We start from the raw sequence: 25,119 nt of genomic DNA on the forward strand, positions 1-25,119 counted from the left end.
TTAGAAAAGTGCAGTGGGCTCCTCTTTAATGGGAGAGGATGGAGGATAAGACACTTGAATAACATGGGGGTTAGAGGTACTGACCGTGGCACAGTTGAAAATCCACATATAACTTCGGACTTCCCCAAAACTTAACTAGTAGCCTGCTGACCAGAAGCCTTATTAATAACCATCAACACATATTTTGTATTATGTACTGTATTCTTCAAGTAAGCTAGAAAAAATGTTATTTAAAAATCATAAGGCAGGTGCCTGGGTGGCTCAAGTGGCTAAGCATCTGACTTCAGCTCAGGTCATGATCTCATTGTTTGTGGGTTCAAGCCCCCCGTTAGGCTCTGTGCTGACAGCTCAGAGCCTAGACCTGCTTTGGATTTTGTCTCCCTCTCTCTCTGCCCCTCTCCTGCTCATGCTCTGTCTCTCTCAAATAAAAAAATAAATGCTAAAAAAATTTTTTTAAAAAAATCGTAAGGGAAAGAAAATATTTATAGCACTGTAAAAAAAAAACAAAAAACTACATATAATTGGACCCATGCAGTTCAAACCCATTGTTCAAGGTCAACTGTATGATTAAAAGGAAGAAGTTTAGAATTTAAGGTATCAGAGGTGACAGGAAGCCTGGGTTGTATTCCCTAGAGGTAAGAAAACTAATTCTGAGATCACTGTCAAATAAAGTATACATCTCCATGGTGGTAACAGGAAGGAGCAGAAATACATATCTGTGCTAGGTTAAAAAAAATAAATAAAAAGCAATGAAGAAAGAGATAACATATCTATAGGCCAGAAAATAGAAAATATGGACTAGGTGACACTTCCTAATGAGGAATAGTTACTGAAAGAGACTACGTTTTTTTTAAGAGACATACAATGAAGGTGCCTAGCTGGCTCAGTCGATAACAGCGTGTGACTTGATCTCAGGGTTGTGAATTCAAGCCCCATGTTGGGTGTAGAGATTACTTTAAAAAAAAAAAAAAGACATACAAAGTAAACATTTTATTATCATTAAAACCATTAAGAAATTTATTTGGAATCACATTATTCCCTTGATTTTTTCACAGAGAATATTCCATTTACTGTGTAGTTCATCATCTTTAGGACATGTTTTATGTAATATACTTGTTAGCATAGTAGTTTCAATTGGGCAAAACTTACTGCCAATAAAACCTGCTTTTAATTTGTCACATATTTCCAGTGGCAACCAATGATCAGGTGCTTCAATATTACAGATTTCAATTCTTCCATTCTTTATGTCTATGACTATTTTAATTTCCAAATATGACTGTCCATATAATACATTAAAGGAAGTGTTTATACTAAACTTTGGAGTTTTGCCATATATCCACTCCCAGGTCTGTAGTTCTTTGGCTTTATTATTTATTCCAGGAAACAGTGTCTCATCCGTTGGGTTTATCAGGTTAATATGATTATCAATTTGATGGTAAGCAGCATATTCTGCAGCAATAGCATTCATCAGTACTTCACAGGTCAGAGTGGGATCTTTTTCCAAAAGATTTTTTACTACGGAAGGTATGCTAGCAGTGGCATTGCTCTTGATCCCTTGGTAAGGGCTCTTCAGCAAAGATGACAAGAAGGTCCTATTGGTACTACATAATAAAGTGCAATGGTGATAAGCAGTAGTCCGGCCAATCTTAGAAGCTGTTCCTGAGATTTTAAACTGTCCATCAAGTAAAAGGTCACATCTTTTGGTGGCCTGCACATCCAGCTGGGGTTGGATAGCATTCAGAGCTCTCACAACTAATTTTAAATTCTCCATCCTATTGTACTTTTTTTTGGTTGTAAAAAAAGTCAGATTGATATTACCCATATCATGATAGACTGTTCCTCCTCCACTTCTTCTCCGAGCCAGTTTTATACCTTCTTCTCTCATCAGATTCAGGTTGCATTCCTGCCAAGGATTCTGATGTCTACCTATTACAACAGAGGGAGAATTTCTCCAAAGGAAAAGAACCGGCTTGCCCTCTAGATTCACATGGTCATGGATCCAGTCTTCTACAGCCAGATTTTGATAAACATCATTAGAAATCGATTGTAAAATAAGCCCACTTTTTACTGTGTTTTTAAAGCCAGCTGTTGGGACCTTGAGGTTACAAAGTAACTGGAAGCAATTCTTCATTGAAAATGGGATCAGCATGCTTTTAAAAATGGAAGAGAAACAAGTTAATTGAGAAAAAGAAAATTTAATTGCATTTTCTAGCTCTTGATTCTCGGTTATTTAATCAAAATTTTTCTAATGTATCAGTTGCTTTGCTTGCCTTTTAGCTTTATTGTTAGTCTTTAACAACTCTACAACAGAGTACTCAAAGGAAATAAATGAAGACAAACCTGAAGAAGAGTTTCAATGTCTGATGGAATGTGCCTTGTGGAAACCACCTTCCCAACTTCTGGGCTCTGGAGAGATCCTGTTAAAGCCAGGATATCCTCTTTCTCCTAGAGGAGGCTTGGATTCATCTGGGACCGGTGAATCTCTTTTTATTCAATGGTTCAGTAACAGATCAGCCTTGAAGGTCTGGTAAAATGTTTCTTTTCTTTTTTAAAAATGTTTGCTTATTTTTGAGATAGAGGGCGAGTGGGGGAGGGGCAGAGTGAAGGAGACACAAGACTCCAAAGCAAGCTCCAGGCTCTGAGCTATCGGTACAGAGACCCAGGCTGGGCTCAAACTCACCAACTGTGCGATCATGACCTGAGCCAAAGTCGGAGAAGCCGACTGAGCCACCCAGGCCTCCCTAAAATGTTTCTTTACATTTTATAGTTTTCCCCCAGACAACAACCTTATTTCCATATTCTAGGGGGACGCTTTGATACCACCATTTTGCATTACAAACAGGCTTTTCAACACTGAACAGAAAGCAAAAGATAACAATTCCATCTATCCTCCTATGTAGGCCCAGCTCCTTCAAAACACCTGTTATTTTGCCACATCTTTGACAGTACATAACTGACCCAGAGTCTCACGACGGTCGCATGTTTTATTTCGCTTTCTTGGCTCTCTGTGGGAACGCACACACCTGGCACCCAAACGTTTTAGTTTTTTACCCTCCTGCGTTGGGGATAAGCTGTTCCTAACCGTGGAGTTAGGTCGTCCCAAGCGGTGAGCGAAAACCACGGCGTGTACAGCACCGGCCTCGGCGGCCTGGCCTCAGAGTCCCAGGTGTCCACCCACCACTCACACCCAAAGGGCCGCCCGCCCCAGCGCCCCCGAACGGCACTTACAGCTTAGCTCACCTGCTTCTTCCAGTCGCGCGCACGGCGCACGCCGGTTCCTACAGGAGAAGGACGCGTGCGAGGACCTACGGCCCGTCAGGCTGCGCGCGCGGCCAGCCCCGCCCACTGCCCACTGGGCCAGAGGAAGGCTGGGCGGCGGAAGCGCCGAGAGGAGGCGGGGCCGCGCCGGGAGCCCTTCCTTCTCATTCTTTGGTGTCTGGCTGTGCGTAGCCGAGGGGCTCTCGACAGAGTCGACCAGCTGGCGCTGAACCAGATTAGAGACGGGCATACGTTCCAATGGAAAGTCATAGCGCCCGCAGTTCAGATGGAGTTCCCCACGTGACAGCGCAGAGCTAATGGTCACCCAGGGCGAAGGTAGAACAGGGCGGCTGTGTCAGGTTGGAGGGGGCATTCGCAGAGCGAGGCCAGAGGGAGGACGCCAGGAAGCCAGAGCGGTCAGGTCGCATGCCAGGCCAGGCCAGAGCACCAGCAGATGCCTACTGAATGTGCAGTCATTGCTCCAGGTCTTTCCGTATCTCCTCACAGTCCAAAGAGCACATAATTCCACTTGGAAGGCGAGAAAACTAAAATCAGTTTTAAAAGACAAATTGCATTTAAAGGAATAAACGCTGGTATTCCCAATACAGAGATGGAAACTGCTGGGAAGGAGTGGGTCAGAAAATTCACACTTAGGCTAATGAATGTTACCTATCTGCGGTGACCCTTGCAGTTGGCAAGAAAATTCTTGTGGCTCAGCCAGATGGGCAATTCCTCCGGCAAGCCAAAGTTTCATTTAACTATTGCTGCATAATAACTGACTCAAACATCAGTGGCTTAACACGATTTTTTATTTCTAACATTTATACGGTTTCACCAGAGCTTTATTCATCCAGGGTTGGCTGAACTGGGAGGTCCAGGATGGTCTTATTCACACCCTGGCAACTAGTGTTTACTGGCTGCTGGGGCACCTCAATTCACGCCTAGCCTTGGAAGAGACACTTCAGCCACCTTATGTTAGCCAAAACAACAACAAAGTCAGGCCAGAGATAAGGGATGGAGCAATGGACCTCACCTCTTCATAAGAGGAGCCCAAAGAATTTGTGGTCTTTTTCAATCTTCCACAGAAATGAAAATTTTCAGTTAGAATAGAAACTGCCTAGGCCTGCATCTTGGAATAAGCAGCATCCAGGGTTCACAATTTGGTGATGCTTCACAGGGCTCCATAAAAAGCTACAATTTTTTTAAAAAGCTACAATAAAGACAAATGGCTCATTTATCATTGCCCTTTTGGTTGAAGTTCCTCTTTCTTGTATTACGCAGATGGAATGGATTTTGTTCAGTTAGTCCCTCTAGGAATTTTATTAAAAATAGCCACACAATACTGTTTCCCTTTGCTTATATTACATCCTTCCTAAATTTCATTTCTCTCAAATCTGAGATGATAATTTTTTCCTCTTTATTTCCTACTGAGGTGGTTGTGTCCTTTGGTTATTCTTAACCCTTCTCCTACTTCACCTCCACTGGAACCTTCTTCCACTGACACCCAAACATGAACTCTGCTTCATCATAACAATCCTCCAGTGACCCCACTTCTTTTTCCACCTTTCATCCTGTCTACTTCCCTTTAAAAGAGCAGAGCTTCAAGGACTTGCTACATATCCAGTTGCTTACTTCCCATTCATAATCAACTTCCAATATTTCTTCTGTCCCCATTCTGTCAAAAGTGCTTTTGAGTGGGGGGTGGGGGGTGGTGAAATGGGTCAGGGTGGTCAAAGGTATAAACTTCCAGTTATAAGTAAGTCCTGGGGATCTAATGTACAGCATGGTGTCTATAGTTAACAATATTGTATTAATGTGTTTACAAGGTGCTGAGAGTAGATCTTAAAATTTTTCATCACAAGAAAAAAATTTGATGGATGTTAACTTATTGTGTTGTTTTGCGGTATATACATATATAAAATCATTATGTTGTACACCTAAAACTAACCCAATGTCATATGCCAATTATATTTCTATTAAAAAATAGAAATAAAGAATAAATAAATCTCTTTAAATCATTAAAAATGTATTCAGGGCTGATGAAGAATGAGGTCAGCTACTTATTTTCAAATGGTTGTGGGGAGACAGAAGGCCTTTGTACTAGCAACTTTTCTGTAAATTTGAGATTGTTTCAAAATAAAAGGAAAATAATATATGTTAGGTGTCTGACACTGTAATAAAGACTGTTAGTGCCCCCATGCATTCTCCAGCTGCTATGAGTGTAGGAGCTGTTGTGTCCAGAGACACGTTAGTGATTCATGCTACCTCCCTGCTCCTCCAGCCTCCCCCTTGGGCTTTGTGGTAGCAATCAAGGTCTGACTAGTATGGGGCACAATAGTGCCACCCTTTGCCTCAAAATGGGTAATGGAACAGCTGTACAGTCATATCCTTCCAAAGCATCCTGTGGATCAGTTCAAGAATTTATCTGAGCCCTCATCCTCAGCTGACTCCTATTTCCCTGTCTTGCTTCCTTCACTCCCTTATATGCTTTTTCTAAAGAGCACACTCTCAAAAATCACATGCATCTGAATTCCTGTCTCAGGCAGTTTCTAGGGAATCCCAACTAAGAGATCACACACTAGCTCAATAAGTGAAAGCTTTTATTATTAGCATCTATGACAACATCATTAGATGCAATACATAATAGGTTTAGACACCTTATTTTATGGATATGTTGAATTTAAAGTCTCCTAAACATCCTCATTTCTGCTGAACTACGTTTTTTTTTTTTTTTATGGGAAGTTTACTATCTTATTAGAAGTGGCAGAACTCTGAAAAGTACTCATTTTAGGATTCCACTTGTAGAATTCTCCCAAAACACCTAAGTGAGGTTGTTATCCTTATTAAGCTTGTTCCATTTTACCTCTTCCAGGAAGTCTTTGTGGATTTCCCTTGTCAAGTGTGCTGCTAAAACTATGGCTTAGGTTGGATTTGAGGATTCCAGTTTTTTGGTATCTTAGCAGCAGTGGTTCTCAATGAGGGTGATTAATGTTAGCATTTTTATTGTCTCAGTGACTTGACATATTTGACATCATGCAATGCATGAGGCATCATGCACAATGAAAAATCATCCCACATTCAGCATCACCATGACTATCAAATATCCTGTTGGACATTCATGGAGATGAAAAACAAGGCTGTAAATATCTGAGCCAAGCCCCTGTTAAAAAAAAAAAAAAGTGATTTGGCTAAGGTCATTGTGACATTTCACGTTGCTAGATCCAATTCTTGTCTAGCCTTGCAGTTGACTACCTCCACCTTAATGACTACTGTGGGCAATCTTGACATTATCTTGTCTTGGTTTTCCACCATCCTCAATGCCAGTTCCTCAGTTCCTTTGCTAGTTCCCTTGTGCTGACTAGCTCCTAAATGTTGGAGTTCTCAGGACTTTAGCTCACATTATACATTCACCTTAAGCAATTTCATTCATTCCCAAGGCTTTAAATGCCATTTCTGTGTACAACTTCAAAAGTTGTATTTTTAGTTTCATACATATAAATGACTACTTGCCTTGGAAGCTGGGTTATGTCCCCAAACCATGCTCCTGAGCTTTTCCCTAAGGAACCTCCATGCATGTAGTCTCTTTGGCTAGAAATCGTTTCTTTTTCCTCCACTTTCAAACCATCACTCTTTCCTGCTAAACTTCATTTGGACTTTAACCCTTCTCAAGATTTCAACCATCACCATCATGTTACTTAGACAACCATGTCACTGCAAAAGCTATGAAAACTTCCTAGTTCCAACAATTAAAAATCAAGTTTATGTGTTAAGTCTCCTGTCTTTCTGAACATTTTACTTTTTCTTCATGGTACATCATAATATGCATCTTATAGAATTACTGTCTGATACTCTATCTTCCCTGGTAGACAGTAAGCACTATGAAGATGGTGGCTATTTTACTCACTACTATATCCCCACCAAGAAACATAATGCCAAGTTAGGTGAACAAATGAATGACTTATGTTTTTTTCCTCTCCCAAAGAATTATGTTCTGTAAATGATAAAAAGCAGTGTCTTATTGGCTTATGTCCAATTCAACAATTTTATTTAACTCTAGGATCAATATTCCCTACAATACATTTGTATTTTTCTGATTTATAAAATAGTTTCCCCTGAAAGAAGATGGTTTTTCATCTTTGTTTTTATGAATATTAAGGAAATTTCTCACAATTAGCCATTAGAGATAGCCAGTAAATTTTAAAGTACAGGAAAATGTTCAAAACATACATACATATGTAATATAAATAGTTACAAGGTCACTATATGTCAACACAAAATGGTTTTACTTTCATCTAACAATACTTGGGACAATACTGCTGTCTCAAACTACTAGACATTTCTATAAGAATGGCAAACTGATGCATATAAAACAAGAATTTTTTTTTATCAATATATTAGGTTTATTTATTTATTTTTTCAATATATGAAGTTTATTGTCAAATTGGTTTCCATACAACACCCAGTGCTCATCCCAAAAGGTGCCCTCCTCAATACCCACCACCCATCCTCCCCTCCCTCCCACCCCCCATCAACCCTCAGTTTGTTCTCAGTTTTTAAGAGTCTCTTATGCTTTGGCTCTCTTTCACTCTAACCTTTTTTTTTTCTTCCCCTCCCCCATGGGTTTCTGTTAAGTTTCTCAGGATCCACATAAGAGTGAAAACATATGGTATCTGTCTTTCTCTGTATGGCTTATTTCACTTAGCATCACACTCTCCAGTTCCATCCAAAAACAAGAATTTTTTAACACAAGACTATTTTTCTTACATTAAATATTGGTGGTATAAAATGGTAGTATCTATAAGATAAACCATTAGACTTGGAAATAACTATTTTGTAACTCTGAAATGAATTCAATGTGGGGAAAAATAGTTTTAAAAGGATGATTTAAAATGTGAAATACTTCTCAAGATATGTAATTTACTGGTCTTTTGCAGGGTTTATGTGAAGTGATCTTTTACAGAACAGAAATGCAAAACTGCAGTAAGATAAAGTACCCTAAAGCAAAATCCCAAACTTGAAATATTAAAAAACTGGTACACTAGAAATAGTATGAAATACAGATGTCAAATTGTTCAGGCACTGTTTTTTGATCACTTGTTAGAGAAACATTATAATTAAAATGTTTTAGTACCATTTAAATACTGTTAATCAAAAATTCTGATTTTTGACAAGGATAGAATACCAGAGAATTTTGCTTTGAATTTTGAAAAGCTTTTCCCCCTAAAACAACTGTTTTGAATATGTATCAAAAAAGTGCAGTCTAAGGTGATTCATAAATAGTGAAAAATAAGCAATCATCATCCTTCATTTTGTTAGGTTTTCCTAATAAGGTTAAGTTCTCATTCAACATGCTCTCTTAGTCAAAAGCAATTTCTTTGGCAGAATGTACAAATAACTTCATTCCACATCTGTCATTTCTATTCCATCATTTTCTTTAACATATACTACAGAACCCAAGGTTTTCTCTGAAAGAGATCCTGTGCCAATCTCTTTACTTCTTGTAAAGTTTTCTTGGCTTGTGTTTTCTAATCTTATTTTCTTGATGTTTTGAAATAACTGAGTCACTGGTTCCAACTTGCTTTTCTCAGTCCCTTGCATTAAATGATCGTCCACTTTTGAATCCACACGCATAGCAGATACCCGAGTAGCAGATTTACTAAGGGAAAATCCCATTGGGAGAGCTGAATAATATAGTTGGCAGGTATCTCTGTAAGCAGTGGAAATGTTTCTTCAACTTGATTGCTTGGAAAGAAATGATAACAGGTGAATACAGTGGTAATTTCAACTAACCTCATGGCAGTGCTTGTTTTCATGAAACATCATGGTGGTGACTCCAAAAATATAAAGTAAAATTGCCTTGGGGTGCCTGGGTGGTTCAGTTGGTTGAGTGTCCAACTTCAGCTCAGGTCATGATATCATGGCTCGTGAGTTCAAGCCCCCCCCCCCCCCCCCCCCCCCCCCAGTCAGGCTGTATCCTGACAGCTCAGAGCCTGGAGCCTGCTTCAAATTCTGTGTCTCCCTCTCCCTTTGCCCCTCCCCCGCTTGCTCGTGTGTGTGTGTGTGTGTGTGTGTGTGTGTGTGTGTGTGTGTGTGTGCGCGCTTGCACTCTCGCTCTCAAAATAAATATTAAAAAAAAATTTAAAAGTAAAATTGCCTTCCACTTCTCAATGTTTACATTTTCTTTGTAGGAGGATTTGCAGTTCTACAGGTTCTGTGAAAGTCTTTTTAAAAAGGAATTTATCAGATTTTGTGCTTTATCACCTTTCAGAAATAAGAGAGCTTCTCTACTTAGTCCTTTACATCATTTTTCCTATCAAAAATTGTTAATAAATTATTAATGGATTAAAGAAATAATAACTGAAGGCCAAACACTCTGCTAGGTATTCTGCCAAAAATACAGATGCCCAAACAACTGTAAACATTTACCTATGAAGCAAACAGAATTAATGGGGGACGCCTGGATGGCCCAGTGGATTAAGTGTCTGGCTCTTGATCTCTTAGGTCATGATCTCACTGTTTGTGAGATCAAGCCCCACATCAGGCTCTGTAGCTGACAGCATGGAGATTGGGATTCTCTCTCTCCGCCCCTTCCCTGCTCATGCTCACACTGTCTCTTTGTCTCTCAAAATAAATAAACTTAAAAAGGAATTGAAGGGAGAAATAGTTCTATAATAATAGTTGAAGATTCCAATATTCCACTCTCAATAATGGATAGAACAACTAGATAGAAATAAGAAAATAGAGGACTTAGTAAGGAAATAGAGCACTTAAACAACAAACCAACTAGATTTTTTAATTTTAATTTTTTTTAATGTTCATTTTTGAGAGAGAGAGAGAGATAGAGCATGAGTGGGGGAGGGGCAGAGAGAGAGAGGGAGACACATAATCTGAAGCAGGCTCCAGGCTCTGAGCTGTCAGCACAGAGCCCAACATGGGGCTAGAATTCACAAGCTATGAGATCATGACCTGGGCTGAAGTCACTCAACTGAGTGAGTCACCGAAGTGCCGCTAATTTTAATTTTTTTTTTTAATTTAAAAAAAAATTTTTTTAACGTTTATTTTTGAGACAGAGAGAGACACAGCATGAATGGTGGAGGGGCAGAGAGAGAGGGAGACACAGAATCGGAAGCAAGCTCCAGGCTCTGAGCCATCAGCCCAGAGCCCGATGCGGGGCTCGAACCCGTGGACCGCGAGATCGTGACCTGAGCCGAAGTCGGACGCTCAACCTACTGAGCCACCCAGGCGCCCCATTAATTTTTTATTTAAGTAGGCTTCATGTCCATCATGGAGCCCAGTGGGACCTGAACTCACGACCCTGAGATCAAGACCTCAGCTGAGATCAAGAGTCAAGACACTTAACCAACTGGGCCACTCAGGTGTCCCTAAACCAACTACATTTAACAAACATTTACAGAACACTCTACCCATCAACAGCATATACCTTTTTCTCCAGTACACTTGTGACATTTTCCGGGATAGACCACATGTTAGACCACAAATTGAGTCTCAACCGATTTTAAAAGGTCGATATCATATAAGGCATCTTCTCTGACCACAACAGAATGAAGTTGAAATCAATAACAAAAAACAGGAAAATTCATGAATTTGTGGAAATGAACACACTTTTTTTTTTTTGAGAGCATGAGTAGGGAAAGGGCAGAGTAAGAGGGAGAGAGAGTAAGCAGGCTCCATACCCAGTGCGGTAGCTCAACCTCGCTACTGTGAGATCATGACCTGAGCCGAAATCAAGAGTTGGATGCTCAACCTATTGAGCCACCCAGGCATCCTGAAATTAACACACTCTTAAACAACCAATGGATCAATGAAATCACAATGGAAATTAGAAAACACTTAGAGATGAACTTAAATTTACAGCATATCAAAACTTACTGGATACAGCTAAATCGGTGCTACGGTGGAAATTTATAACTATTAACACATTAAAAAAACAAGAAAGATCTTAAATCATCAACCTAATTTTATAACATAAAGAACTAGAAAAAGAAGAAAAACTAAATTTACAGACAGCAAAAAGAAGAAAATAATAAAGATAGAAATAAAATAATAAAATAAATAATAAAACAGAAAATAGAAAAACAACAGAAAAAGCAATGAAACCAAAAGTAGTTCTTTGAAAAGATAAACAAGATTGACACAATTTCTTAGATGGATTAAGAAGAAAAGATGACGCAAATTATTAAAATCAGAAATGACAGCAGGACATTACTACTGATTCTACTGAAATAAAAAGGAATATAAGAGAGTGCTCTATTTTATATGTCAACAAATTGGATATTCTAGCTGAAATGGACAAGTTCCTAAAAACAGAAAACCTACCAAGACTAAATCATGAAGAAACAACATCTGAATAGTCATCAAAATTCTCTTGACAAACAAAAGCCCCGGACCAGATGGCTTCACTGGTGAATCCTACCAGACACATAAAGAAGAACTAATACCAATCTTTGTCAAACTTTTCTAAAAATTGAAAAGGAGAGAACCCCTTATGTTACCATGGGTCCAGCATTACCCTGATATAAAAGCCAGGCCAAGACACTGTAAGAAAACAAGCAAACAAACAAAAACCCCACAACAACCTGTAGACCAATATTCCTAAGGAACATTTATACAAAAATTCGCAACAAAGTACTAGCAAACCAAATTCAGCAGGATATTAAAAGGATTACACATCCTGATCAAGTGGGTTTATTCCTGGAATGCAAGAAAGGTTCAATATATAAAAATTGATCAATGTAATATATCACATTACAGAGTGAAGGAAAAGAACCACCAATCAACCCAATGAAGCAGAAAAACATTTGACAAAATTCAACAAACTTTCATGATGAAACAGACAAACTTGGAAAAGATGGAAAATACCTCAACAAAATAAAAGCCATATGTGAAAACCCACAGCAAACATCATAATCAGAGAAAGCTTTTCCTTAAGATCAGGAATAAGGCAAGAATGCCCACTTTCACCACTTCTATTCAAGTTCTAGCCAGAGCAAAAAGAAACAAAAGGCATACAAATTGGAAAGGGAGAAGTAAAATTATCTCTATTCACAGATAATATGATCTTATATGCAGAAAATTCTAAAGATGGCACACACACATACACACAAAACTGTTGGAACAAATGAATTCAGCAAAGTGGCATGATACAGTCAACACAGAAAAGTCAGCTGCATTTCTATATACTAACAATGAATAATCTGAAAAGGAAATTAAGAAAATATCCATTTACATTAGCATAAATGGAACAATAAGATACTTAGGAATTAACTTCACCAAGGTGAAAGACTTGTATGATGAAAAATACAAAACACTGCTGAAAGAAATTAAAGAAGACATAAATAAAACACATCCCATGTTCACAGATTAGAAGACCTAATATTATTAAGATGTCCATATTACTCAAAGTGATCTACACATCCAAAGCAATCCTTATCAACATCCCAGTGACATATTTTGCAGAAATAGAAAAATCCATCCAAAAATTCATATAGAATCTCGAATAACCAAAATAATCTTGAAAAAGAATAAAGCTGGAAGGCTTACATTTCTTGATTTCAAAACTTAATAGAAGGCTACAGTAATCAAAATAATGTGGTACTGGCCTAAAAACAAAAACAGACGTACAGACCAATGTAACAGAGTCCAGAAATAAACCCTCACATATATGGTCAAATGATTTTTTTTAAGTTTATTTATTTATTTTGAAAGAGAATGTGCATGCAAATGGGGGAGGGATGGGGTGGGCAGAGAGAATCCCAAGCAGGCTTTGCACTGGGGCTTGATCTCCGGAAGGGTGAAATCATGACCTGAGCCAAGATCAAGAGTTGGATTCTTAACCAACTGAGCCACCCAGGCGCCCCAGCTCAAGTGATTTTTGATAAGGGTGCTTAGATCATTTCATGGAGAAAAGGACAGTTTTTTCAACAAAAGGTGCTGGGGAAACTGGATATCCACCCGCAAAAAAAAAAAAAAAAAAAAAAGTGGAACCCTTACCTAACACCATATGCAAAAATTAACTCAGAATGTATCAAAGACCTAAATATAAGATCTAAAACTATAAAACACCTAGAAGAAAACGTAAGGCAAAAGCTTTGCCATGGATTTGGAAGTAATTTCTTGATTATGATGCCAAAGGCATAGGCAACAAAAGAAAACAGACAACTTGGTCTTCATGAAAATTAAAAAAAAATTGTGTGTCAAAAGGCACTATCCAGAGTAAAAAGGCAACAGAAAAAATGGGAGAAAATATTTGTAAATCATATATCTGGTAAGTGACCAGTAGAATATACAGTGAACTCCTAAAATTCAACAACAAAAACCCAATTAAAAAATGGACAGAGGACAGAATTAGATATTTCCTCAAAGAAGATATATGAATGTCTAATAAGCACATGAAAAGATGTTCAGCATCACTAATAATTACAGAAATGCAAATCACAACAGTGAGACACTGCTTTGCACTCATTAGGACAGCTATTACAGAGAGAGAGAGAGAGAGAGAGAGAGAAGAAAGAAAGAAAGAAAGAGAAAGAAAGAAAGAAAGGAAGAAAGAAAAAGAAAACAAGTGTTGGCAAAGGTATGGAGAAATTGGAACCCTTATGTACTGTTGGTGGAAATGGAACAGCTGCTGTGGAAAATAATTTGGCAGTTCCCCCCAAAAGCTAAAATTACCATATGATCCAGCAAACCAACTTCTGGGTATAGACCCAAAAGAATTGAAATCAGGGTCTCAAATAGTTGTACACCCATGTTCATAGTAGCCTTATTCGCAACAGCTAAAACATGGAAACAGTTCAAGTGTCCATTGATGGATAAGCAACATGTAATGCATATATATACAATAGAATATTATTTAATATTATAAAGGAAGAAATCCTGTAATATGCTACATGATGGACATTATGCTCAGTGAAATAAATTGGTCACAAATCGGTCACAATCGTCCACTGTATGATTCTTCTTGTGTATTACTTAGAATACTCAAAATCAGAGAGAAAGAATGGTGGTTTTTGTTTAATGGGTATAGAATTTCAGTTTACAAGATGAAAATAATTCTGGAGAGGGATGGTGGTAATGGTTGCACAACATTATGAATGTATTTAATACACTGAACTGTACACACTAAATTGGTTAAGATGTTAAGTTATATGTATATCTTACCATAATATAAAAAAATGAAAAAAAAAAGAGTCCAATAAAGATACAGTACTTTTCAGTACAGATGCCCAATCTGTCAAGAGAGATGAACATGCAACATGAAGGAAGGGCCCAGAGAGGTTCTGAAAGGAGGGGAGCCTAGGTCAGGGTTGGGCTTTGAAAGATGGGCAGGAACTTGAAAGGCAGAATTGACCAGGTTGGAAGAAGGGACCAGCTTCCTGGCACAAGGAAGACAGTGAGGACTTCTGAAGTTTTGTCTAGTGCTTGTTAGAGAACAGTGATTGACCGACCAAAGTGCTTAAGCAGCAATGTGAGATCTGAAACAGACTCCAAGTTGTGAATGAGAGCACTTTGCCACTTTTTGGAATATTGTCCTTCTTTTCCTCCCTCCCTCCCTCCCTCCCTCCCTCCCTCCCTCCCTCCCTCCCTTCCTTCCTCCCTCCCTCTCCTCCCTCTCCCTCTTTCTTTTTCTCTCTCTTTCTTTCTTTCTGAGAGGGAGATAGAGAATCCCAGGCAGGCTCTGTGCTTTCAGTGCAGAGCCCAATGCTGGGCTGGAACTCACCAACTACGAGATCACGACCTGAGCCGAAATCAAGAGTTGGATGCTTAACCGACTGGGCCAGGAATGTGTCCAGGCACCCCAACAATGTATTATTTCTTTAATATTTAGGCACTGTGGTATCTGAGTTTAGAATTCCATCCCTATCAAGCTGTAATCATTTTATTGACAAAAGATCTCTAATGATATCATCTTGAAACCTTAATCCATATGTGTGATTGAATATCAGTATTTACAACAGAACAAAGTCCTGGGCCTGTTGCAGTATCCTAAACATACTAGTTACTCAAATACTGTTAATATGAAAATTAGGAAATGGCTTTCTAGGAATCAGAGATAATTTAGCTAAAGTTTGAAAAGATCTCTCTGATGATATTCTAAAATGTTAGGTCTCCCCGTTTCTTAGATCTGGAAACTGAAGTGAATATTTTTTCTCATCAAACACATATATAATACTATCTTCAAATTAGTAAAATTGAATTTATTCTATTCTTTGGTCTGTCCTCTTTGATTATTTAAAAAGGAAGTACTCTGGGCATAAGACACGAATAAATGCTTTTCTAAAGAAGACACCCAGATGGCAAACAGGCACATGAAAAGATGCTCAACATCGCTCCTCATCAGGGAAATACAAATCAAAACCACACTCAGATACCACCTCACGCCAGTCAGAGTGGCTAAAATGAACAAATCAGGAGACCACAGACTCTGGAGAGATGTGGAGAAACGGGAACCCTCTTGCACTGTTGGTGGGAATGCAAACTGGTGCAGCTGCTCTGGAAAACAGTGTGGAGGTTCCTCAAAAAATTAAAAATAGATCTACCCCTATGACCCAGCAAAAGCACTGCTAGGAATTTACCCAAGGGATACAGGAGTGCTGATGCATAGGGGCACTTACCCCAATGTTTGTAGCAGCATTTTCAACAATAGCCAAATTATGGAAAGAGCCTCAATGTCCATCAACTGATGAATGGATAAAGAAGATGTGGTTTATATATACAATGGAATACTACTTGGCAGTGAGAAAGAATGAAATCTGGCCATTTGCAGCAACATGGATTGAACTGGAAGGCATTATGCTGAATGAAATAAGTCAGGCAGAGAAAGACAGATACCATATGTTTTCACTCATATCTGGATCCTGAGAAACTTAACAGAAGACAAGGGGGGAGTACAAGGGGGAGAAAAAAAAGTTACAGAGAGGGAAGGAGGCAAACCATAAGAGCCTCTTAAATATTGAGAACAAACTGAGGATTGATGGGGGTGGGGGAGAGGGGAAAGTGGGTGATGGGCATTGAGGAGGGCACCTGTTGGGATGAGCACTGGGTGTTGTATGGAAACCAATTTGACAATAAATTATATTTAATATAAAAAAATAAAAAGGAAGTACTCTTGTCAAAAATGTTTAACTTGAATCTAATCTTGAGGACACAATCAGATAAACCCAAACGGAGAGATATTATATATAAAAAAAATAGCCTCTAGTCAAAAATGTCAATGTTTGAAAGACACAGGGAAACTGAAGAATTGTCCCAGATTAAAAGAGACTAAAGAAACATGATTTCCAAATGCAGTTAATGATCCTTTAGTTGTGGGGGAGGGAAATGTACTATAAAGGCCATTTCTTGGACCACTGGAAAATTTGAATATTGATGGTTTATTAGATAATAATATTGTATTAACGTTAAATGCCCCAAATGTAGTACCTACTATGGTTATATAAGTGAATGTCCTTATTCTTAGGAGATACATGCTGAAATTGGGGTAAAGGATCTTTCCACAACTTGTTTTCAAATATTCCAGCAATAGATACAAAGAGAAAGTAAAATATGAAAAATGTTAACAACTGTTGAATCTAGGTGGAAAGGGTTAAAAAAATTGTTCACTGTATCATTCTTGTTAAATTTCTGTATGTTTAAAACTTTTTCAAACTACCAAGTTGAAAAAACTTAAGAAGAATATACAGTTGACCCTTGAACAACACAGGTTTGAACTGCATACGTCCACTTATGTGTGAATATTTTGTCTTTTCTTTTTTTTTAAATTAATGTTTATTTATTTTTGAGAGAGAGAGAGAGAGTACGCAAGCAGGGAGGGGCAGAGAGAGAGGGGGGAAGACACAGAATCTGAAGCAGGCTCCAGGCTCCAAGCTGTCAGCACAGAGCCCAATGCAGAGCTTGAACTGCACAAGCCATGAGATCATGACCTGAGCTGAAGTCAAACACTTAACCCACTGAGCCTCCCAGACACCCCTGTGAATATTTTTTCAATACATACAGTATGGTACTGTAAATGTACTTCCTCTTATGATCTTCTTAACATTTTCTTTTCTCTAGTTTACTTCTCATAAGAATACAGTATATAATACATATATAAAATATGTGCTAATTATTTATATTATTGGTAAGGATTCCAGTCAACAGTAGGCCATTAGATTTTCAACCACATGGGCAGGGGAGGTTGGCACCCCTTAACCCTGCATTATTCAAGAGTCAACTATAGTAACAAAACTCTGTGAAACATTATACTGCATATGAAATCAACAATGGTAAGATAATGGTAACATATAGATTCTCAACAAGCACATTAAATTTCAGTTTAATAGCAAAATTGAGGAAGAACCAAATGCAATAGGGTATATTTGGCCCTCTGAGTGTCACCTTCACTTGTCTGAAATCTTGAGGACATAAAGAAAGAACAAGTATATTTGGGACCTCTTTGGCCTGGCATTCAGATAGCCATTCAAGAAAAATTTTTTTAATGGTTATTTATTTTGAGAGAGCAAGCATGAGCAGGGGAGAGACAGAGAGAGGGGGTCAGAGGATCTGAAGCAGGCTCCGTGCTGACAGCAGCAAGCGTGATGTGGGGCTCAAACCCGCAAACCATGAGATCATGACCTGAGCCTAAGTCAGACACTCAAGTAAGAAACTAAATAAATTTGACATATACACACCACAGAGAGACTTGCCTTACCAGACATTAAGATATGCTACAAAGTCAAAATAAAAAAATAGTCTAGTACAGGTGCAGGAACAAATAAAGGACCAATGAAACATGACAGAGTTCTAATTTGGACCTAGTTGTGTGTAGGCACTTCATACATGGTAAAGGTGGCACCATACAACAGACTAAGTTTAGACAGAACAGACTAAGTTTAGTAGTATAGTACTGTCAATACTGGCTCACTATGTAGATGCAAATAAAGTAGGATCCCTATCTTATATATAAAAGTGAACTCCAAATGCAGTAAAGACCTAAATGTGAATTGCAGAACTATAAACACAGTTTTTAAAATGTAGGACAATATTTGTTACCTTGGGTGGAGAAAGAGTTCTTGAATAAAAACTAACAAGCTTAAACAGGAAGAAAACGGATGGATCTGAATACTCGTAATTAAGAACTTCAATAAAGAAACTATAAACAGTTAAAAAGATGAAAATTGGAAGATGTGCTGTACAAAGCGGACAAGGAATTTACAGCTAGAGTATAACTACAAATCAACAAGAAAATGGGAAACCCAATAGAAAAGTGGGCAAAGGATATAATGTGTAACTCACAGATTGGGGAATCCCAAATAGATAACAAGTACATAAAGAGATGTTTGAACTTACTAGGAGTCAGAACAATGCAAGTTTACCACCATCAGAATGACAGACTCTAGGAAGGTAGATAACACGGAGATGGTAGATAACACGGAGTATTAAGAATACAGGATGACGAGGGGCGCCTGGTTGGTTCAGTTGGCTGAGCATCTGACTTCAACTCAGGTCATGATCTCACAGTTTGTGAGTCTGAGCCTCGCATCAGGCTGTGCTGACAGCTCAGAGCCTGGAGCCTGCTTCGGATTCTGTGTCTCCCTCTCCCTCTGCCCCTCCCCTGCTCAATGTCTGTCTCTCTCTCAAAAATAAATAAACATTAAAAAAAAAAAAGAATACAGGATGACAGGAAACCTTGTACATTGCTGGTAGAGTAATTTTTAGCTCCAATTTCATATTCTACATCCAAACCTTCAGTGAATCCTGTTTCTATTTTTACCCTTGCCCAACCCTTCCTATTGTGTATTCTTCAAACTGTATTTGGAATGAGCTTTTTTTTTTTTTTTGGCTCAATGCCCAATGTGCAGTTTGAACTCATGACCTTGGGATCAAAAATCCCATGATCTACCGACTGAGTCAGCTAGGCATCCCCTGGAATGAGCCTTTTTAATAAAGTGTTAAAAAAAATTTTTTTTTAATGTTTATTCATTAAAAAATTTTTTTTTCAACGTTTATTTATTTTTTTTGGGACAGAGAGAGACAGAGCATGAACGGGGGAGGGGCAGAGAGAGAGGAAGACTCAGAATCGGAAACAGGCTCCAGGCTCTGAGCCATCAGCCCAGAGCCCGACGCGGGGCTCGAACTCACTGACCGCGAGATCGTGACCTGGCTGAAGTCGGACGCTTAACCGACTGCGCCACCCAGGCGCCCCAATGTTTATTCATTTTAGAGAGACAGTGTGAGTGGGGGAGGGGCAGAGAGAGAGGGAGACACAGAATCCAAAGCAGGCTCCATGATCATGACCTGAGCTGAAGTCGGGACACTTAACCGACTGAGCCACCCAGCACACCCCTGGAATGAGCCTTTAAAAAAAGTTTTTTTTAATGTTTATTTATTTTTGAGAGAGAGAGAGAGAGAGAGCATGCATGAGTGCGTATGCATGAGTGCATTGCATGAGTGCATTGCATGAGTGGGGGGAGGGGCAGAGAGGGAGGGAGACACAGAATCTGAAGCAGGCTCCAAGCTGTCAGCATAGGGTCTAACGTGGGGCTTGAACTCATGAACCACAAGATCATGGCCCAGCCAAAGTCAGACACTCAACCAACTGAGCCACCCAGGTGCCCCTGGAATGAGCCTTTTAAAACATAAGCCAGATCTCATCAATACTCTGCTCACCACTCTGCTCTAGGTACTTTCCATGTCAGAGTAAAAGCCAAATTCTCGACATTTTGAGTCTCCAGCTGTGGTAAGGAGAATAATGGCCCTTAAAGATATTCACATCCTAATTCCCAGAACCTGTGAATGTCACATGGCAAGGGGAAATTAAGGTTGCAGATGGAATTAAGGTTCCCAGCCAAATGACCTTGAGGTAGGGAGTTTATCCTGGACTCACTGGTCATTACCACTGTAACCACAAGGGTCTTCACAAGTGAAAGAGGGGAGGAATGTCACTATTAGAATGATGCAATGTGGGAAGGACCTGACTGGCCATTGCTGGCTTTGAAGCTAGAAGGAGACTACAAGCCAAACAAAGTGGGCAGCCTGTGGAGGCTGGATTCTTAGATTCTCCCCAAGAACCCCCAACAGGAATACAGCTCTGCTGACACCTTGATTTTAGTCTAGTGAGATCCATTTTGGACTCCTGACCTCCAGAGCTGTAAGATAATAAATTTGTGTTGCTTACATAACCACTAAGTTTGTGGTAAATTGTTACAGCAGCAATTGGAGACTAATACAACCAGCTAACATTCTCAAATTCCTCTCTCACTCTGCCCCATGATCTTATTGCTATTCCTCAAGAATATGCTATGCCAAACCCTCTTCTGCTTTAAGTTTCATGCATTTACAGTTACCTCAGCCTGAAGCAATTATTGTGCAAAGCACTTCTGTTGGGGATGATTACTAACATGGGGTCTGAGGCTATCAATAGCTAGCTGACTTTGAGCCCTGAGGGAGTTAACAGGGACCAGATTTATCTTCATGTCTTCAACATCTAAAAAAAAAAAGACAACACATGATACAGTGGTTTTTAAATAACAGACAATAGGCAGTGCATCCCTAAGAGATCCCTAAGCGAAAGGAAATAAATGCTCACTGCCTGGAAATTTCAGGCTTCAGCACAAAGAGGGGGAACCCAAACTGTGTCTGGTTATTTCAGTGAGTTGAGGAGATAGGAGTTCAGAGTCTGCAGAGACCAGGGTCACTAGAATTTGTGGAGAGAGGAGAGAGGTACAGTGAGAGAAAGAGCTCCAGAGATCTGCAGAGAATTCCCCACAATTCTTTGGCTGAGTACTGATCAGGAAACACATGTGCAAGAAAACTACTGAAGCCTGGGAAAGAACCACCAAAAAGTAGAAGGCCAAAAAGTCCATAGATCTTACACAGGGCCAAAAATGCAGATCCCACCAGCCTGAGTATAAAGAACTCCTAACACAGGGGACATTATACAGAGTCCTCAGAAAGGTATTGGCTTAGCAATGGGGCCAAATTAGCCCTGAGAGTATTTTGGACCTAACAAAGCTTAAAAGCAAGCCTCTAAAGCAGTGCTGTCTGACAGAACTTTCCTCAATGATTGAAATATTCTATATCTATTGTCCATTATACTAGCCACTAGCCACATGTGGCTTTTGGAGTTTGAAATGTACATAGTACAAATGAGGAACTGAATTTTAAGTTCTACCTAATTTTATTAATATAAATCCAAAATGCCACATGTAGCTAGCTAATGGTTACTGGTTTTTTTTTTATGCTTATTTATTTATTTTTAATTTATTTTTAATTTTTTTTTAACGTTTATTTATTTTTGAGACAGAGAGAGACAGAGCATGAACAGGGGAGGGGCAGAGAGAGAGGGAGACGCAGAATCTGAAACAGGCTCCAGGCTCTGAGCGGTCAGCACAGAGCCCGACGCGGGGCTCGAACTCACCGACCGTGAGATCATGACCTGAGCCGAAGTCGGACGCTTAACCGACCAAGCCACCAAGGCGCCCCAGTGTTTATTTATTTTTGAGAGAGAGAGCATGGACTGGGGAGGGGCAGACACACACACACACACACAGAATCTCAAGCAGGCTCCAGGCTCTGAGCTGTCAGCACAGAGCCCGACATGGGGTTTGAACTCACGAACTGTGAGATCATGACCTGAGTTGAAGTTGGATGCTCAACGAACTGAGCCACCCAGGTGCCCCTAATGGTTACTGGTTTTTTTTTTTTTTTCCAATGTTTATTTATTTTTGAGACAGAGAGATACAGAGCATGAACGGGGGAGGGTCAGAGAGAGAGGGAGATACAGAAACCAAAATAGGCTCCAGGCTCCGACCTATCAGCACAGAGCCCGACATGGGGCTTGAACTCACAGACCGTGAGATCATGACCTGAGCTGAAGTCGGACGCTCAACCAACTGAGGCACGCAGGTGCCCCAATGGTTACTGTTTTTAACAGTGCAGCTCTAAAGAGTCAAACTGTTTCCAAGTAACATTTCAGAACGCAGCCTAAATATATTTAAAGAAAAACAAAACCAAAAACCTCCAGCACCCAACAATGTAAAATCTGCAGTGTCTGTTAGCCAAAAAAATTAACCAGGCATGAAAACAAGCAGAAAAATATGACCCATAAACAGGAGGAAAAAAAATCAGTTAATAAAAACAAACCCAGAAATGACACAGGTGATGGAATTAGTTCTCAAGGACTTTAAAAGCCATTTAAAATATATTCCATATTTTCAAGAAGGTAAAGCAAATCATAAGCACAATGAGGTTAGAAATGGAAGATATTAAAAAAGAATTAAAATTCCAGGGATGAAAAATATAATTCTGACATAAAAAATATGGTGGATGGGATTAACACTGCCAAAGGAAAGTGACCTTGAAGATATATCACAAGATGTATCGAAATGAACACAGCATCAGTTAGTTGTGGGACAACATCAAGAACCCAAACATATGTTTAATTGGAGTCCCCCATTTTTTTAGGGTATCAAGGAGGTACAGGAAAAAAAGGCAAAACAGATTTTTTCATAGTGAAGCTGTGAAATGATGGAGAAGCTAAGGGAACAGAAAACCCAGACCTTAGAATTACCCAGGAGTACCTGTCACAAGTGAGAAAGCATATGTACTATATAAAAGGATTAGTTGGGGCAGAATGGAGCACTTACCACTCTTTGGATTTCCATAGAGGAAAGAAAATGTTCACTTTCTTGGATTGGGGGACGAAGTCAACAGTCCTTGATAGGAAAAGAAAGGAAAATCTTCATGCTCTGGTTTGGCCTTAAAATGTCCTTTTCCTTACATTCTTCCCAAAGAATCTTCAGAAACATCTAGGTGGTGTACACAAATGCTTAAGGTTTTCTTATTTTTTCCCTAAGGGAAGTACTTTCCTAACTTCCGTATTAATAAGTCCCTCATTCCAAGTCTTCAACTCAGACTTTCGAGGTTCATACATTTTCCCCTCTTTTCAATAATGCTAGATACTGAGACCATTTTATTCACCATATCTTAGTATCTGAAAAGGAAATGAGATTATACATTGTTCTCCCTAAAATAACTTTTTAGGATGGTCTTTGAGAGTTCATGCTTTGTTTTTTAAATTTTTTTTATTAAAAAAAATTTTTTTAAGTAAGCTCTATGCCCAATGTGGAGCTTGAACTCATGACTCCTAAAGGAAGAGTCCCATGCTGTACCTACTGAGCTAGCCAGGTGCCCCAGTTCATGCTTCTTTGTAAATTATTTTTATCAGTTAGGTAATATTACACTTTAATACCTCTCGGGACCTCTGACTTTGTCTAAAATAACAAGGATTCTCAACTTAATTTTTTAGTGTCTAGCTATACTTACAAAGTATATGCTAGCTGAAAATAAATGCTACGAAATATGAGAAGATGTAATGGCACAAACAGGTGAAGAAATCAGAACAGAAATGGGGAAAACATGTCACATATTTAAACGTACTTCTACGAAGTAATTTGTTCTAACATAAAATGTGTTTATGGATGCCAATAATATATGGGTGGGGGGAATGAGTACTCACCTGGCAAAAACAGGAATTGTCTCTTCAAATGTGAAATTACTTTTGAAATACACAGGCGAAAACTTGATCATCAGAGAACAGCCCTAAAAACCTAGTTACCTATTTAATCTGTAGGAAAAGGCAGGGAGATACAGCCATTAGAGTTCTGAAGTTTTTTGGGTTATTTAAGACAAGTTATTTAATATTAAGAAATGTTAAAAAGATAGTATTTTTTTTCAAGCCGGGCTCCAAAACTTTGGCAGAGTAATGCAACCCTTATTCTTTTTCACTAAAAAGCCCTTTTTCCACTTTTAGGTAACGTGGCTAATTTTAACATAGCTGGATGGCCAAAAATATTACACCTGGTTAAGTTACAGTGTTCCAAGACTCAAGGCCCCTACTTGGGAGAACACAAATTTAAATGGTTTTACACAGGAAAATAATCGACACAACATTAAATATCAAGTGAGGTAGTATACCCTTTACTTTTTTGGTTAACGATCTGGTGGTTTTTCTGGAAAGGGGTTTTAGAGAACTGACATGTGGGGAAGGAATACCGGTCAGGAATCAGCGCCTGCCACTTCCCGATTCAACCATGACTGAATTGTGCAGGGCTGACCGGGTCATGGGTCCGCTGGCTCCCAAGGCTGCAGGCTGCCGGTGCTCACCCGAGCAGAACTGCTCTCTCCCGAGAGGCTGCAGCAGCAGAACCCCACCGGGGAGACTCCCCGAAAACCGGCCCCTGGCTGCGGCAGGAGAGCTAACCACCCTCCCAGCCCTCAAAAGCAGCTCTGGGGAGTAACACGTTCCGAGTAACTCACTGAACATGTGTCCAGAACGGTGTAAGATCCCTAAGAAAAATGGCACAAAGCTGCAGCAGCAAAGCAGCACGTATCCTAGAGCTGAGGGAAGAAGGCTGGAGGATACACAGCCCTGCGCATGCGCGTTCCATCCAGGTGCGACACCGCAGGCAGAGAGTAAGAATTAAGTGGTGGAAAAGGGGGCTGCGGCTGGTTACTAGGAGACGGGACGCTCGGGTGGTCCGACTAGGCTCTGCGTGGCCGTACGCCTGCGCGGCGCGGATGGACCAGGAAGAGGCCTCTGCTACGCGGCCTGAAAGGCGGACAGGTGGACGTACGCGTCGCTACGTGCGTGGGTGCGCACGCACGGCTTGTAGTCCCCGCGAGAGGGAGGGTCGAGCCAGGTACGCGTGCGCACGGGAAATAGGGGCACGCGGAAAGGAAGCCGAGCGAAGGCGCCGGGGAGGTGGAGGACGAGCCCCCCTCAGGTACAGAGCGTGAGGGCGGGGCCGACGGCGGCTCCGACCGTCGGTAACCGCCTCCGCCTCCTTCCCTCAGGGTCCCGCC

At 39.9% G+C, this 25,119-nt stretch overlaps 3 protein-coding genes across 6 annotated transcripts in view; 1 reads left to right on the forward strand and 2 right to left on the reverse strand.

The window, feature by feature from the left end:
• Positions 1-975: 975 nt before the first annotated feature.
• On the reverse strand, positions 976-3,357 carry LIPT1 (lipoyltransferase 1). 2 transcript variants are annotated; one of them, XM_043603182.1, is made up of 2 exons: positions 3,241-3,357; positions 976-2,150 (listed from the first exon to the last, which is right to left on the reverse strand). In XM_043603182.1, the coding sequence occupies exon 2, from the start codon at positions 2,147-2,149 to the stop codon at positions 1,028-1,030; it is 1,122 nt and encodes a 373-aa protein (XP_043459117.1). In that variant the 5' UTR covers position 2,150; positions 3,241-3,357; the 3' UTR covers positions 976-1,027. The 2 variants fall into 2 exon arrangements, with proteins under 2 accessions (XP_043459117.1, XP_043459118.1); XM_043603183.1 differs by having other exon boundaries at positions 3,229-3,309.
• Positions 3,358-7,883: 4,526 nt separating this feature from the next.
• Positions 7,884-24,955, reverse strand: CA3H2orf15 (chromosome A3 C2orf15 homolog). 3 transcript variants are annotated; one of them, XM_043603191.1, is made up of 5 exons: positions 24,574-24,955; positions 23,774-23,881; positions 22,902-22,970; positions 20,601-20,740; positions 7,884-9,000 (listed from the first exon to the last, which is right to left on the reverse strand). In XM_043603191.1, exon 5 carries the CDS (start codon positions 8,929-8,931, stop codon positions 8,656-8,658), a length of 276 nt encoding a protein of 91 aa, XP_043459126.1. In that variant the 5' UTR covers positions 8,932-9,000; positions 20,601-20,740; positions 22,902-22,970; positions 23,774-23,881; positions 24,574-24,955; the 3' UTR covers positions 7,884-8,655. The 3 variants fall into 3 exon arrangements, 2 of the variants coding, with proteins under 2 accessions (XP_043459126.1, XP_043459125.1); XM_043603190.1 differs by lacking the exon at positions 20,601-20,740; XR_006300918.1 differs by lacking the exon at positions 7,884-9,000 and having other exon boundaries at positions 19,755-20,740.
• The window catches only part of TSGA10 (testis specific 10), a 166,736-nt gene continuing 166,564 nt past the window's right edge, over positions 24,948-25,119 (forward strand). The window contains exon 1 of the mRNA XM_043603186.1: positions 24,948-25,040. The gene's annotated coding sequence lies outside the window, so the exon portion shown is untranslated. The remainder of the gene's footprint in view (positions 25,041-25,119) is intronic.

The sequence above is a fragment of the Prionailurus bengalensis genome, chromosome A3, assembly GCF_016509475.1.
Source record: "Prionailurus bengalensis isolate Pbe53 chromosome A3, Fcat_Pben_1.1_paternal_pri, whole genome shotgun sequence".
Taxonomy (NCBI): Eukaryota; Metazoa; Chordata; class Mammalia; order Carnivora; family Felidae; genus Prionailurus; species Prionailurus bengalensis.

Excerpts from the sequence above, each read along its gene's own strand:
- CA3H2orf15 (XM_043603190.1), bottom strand. The coding sequence starts at position 8,931 with ATGGGATTTTCCCTTAGTAAATCTGCTACTCGGGTATCTGCTATGCGT.
- LIPT1 (XM_043603182.1), bottom strand. The coding sequence starts at position 2,149 with ATGCTGATCCCATTTTCAATGAAGAATTGCTTCCAGTTACTTTGTAAC.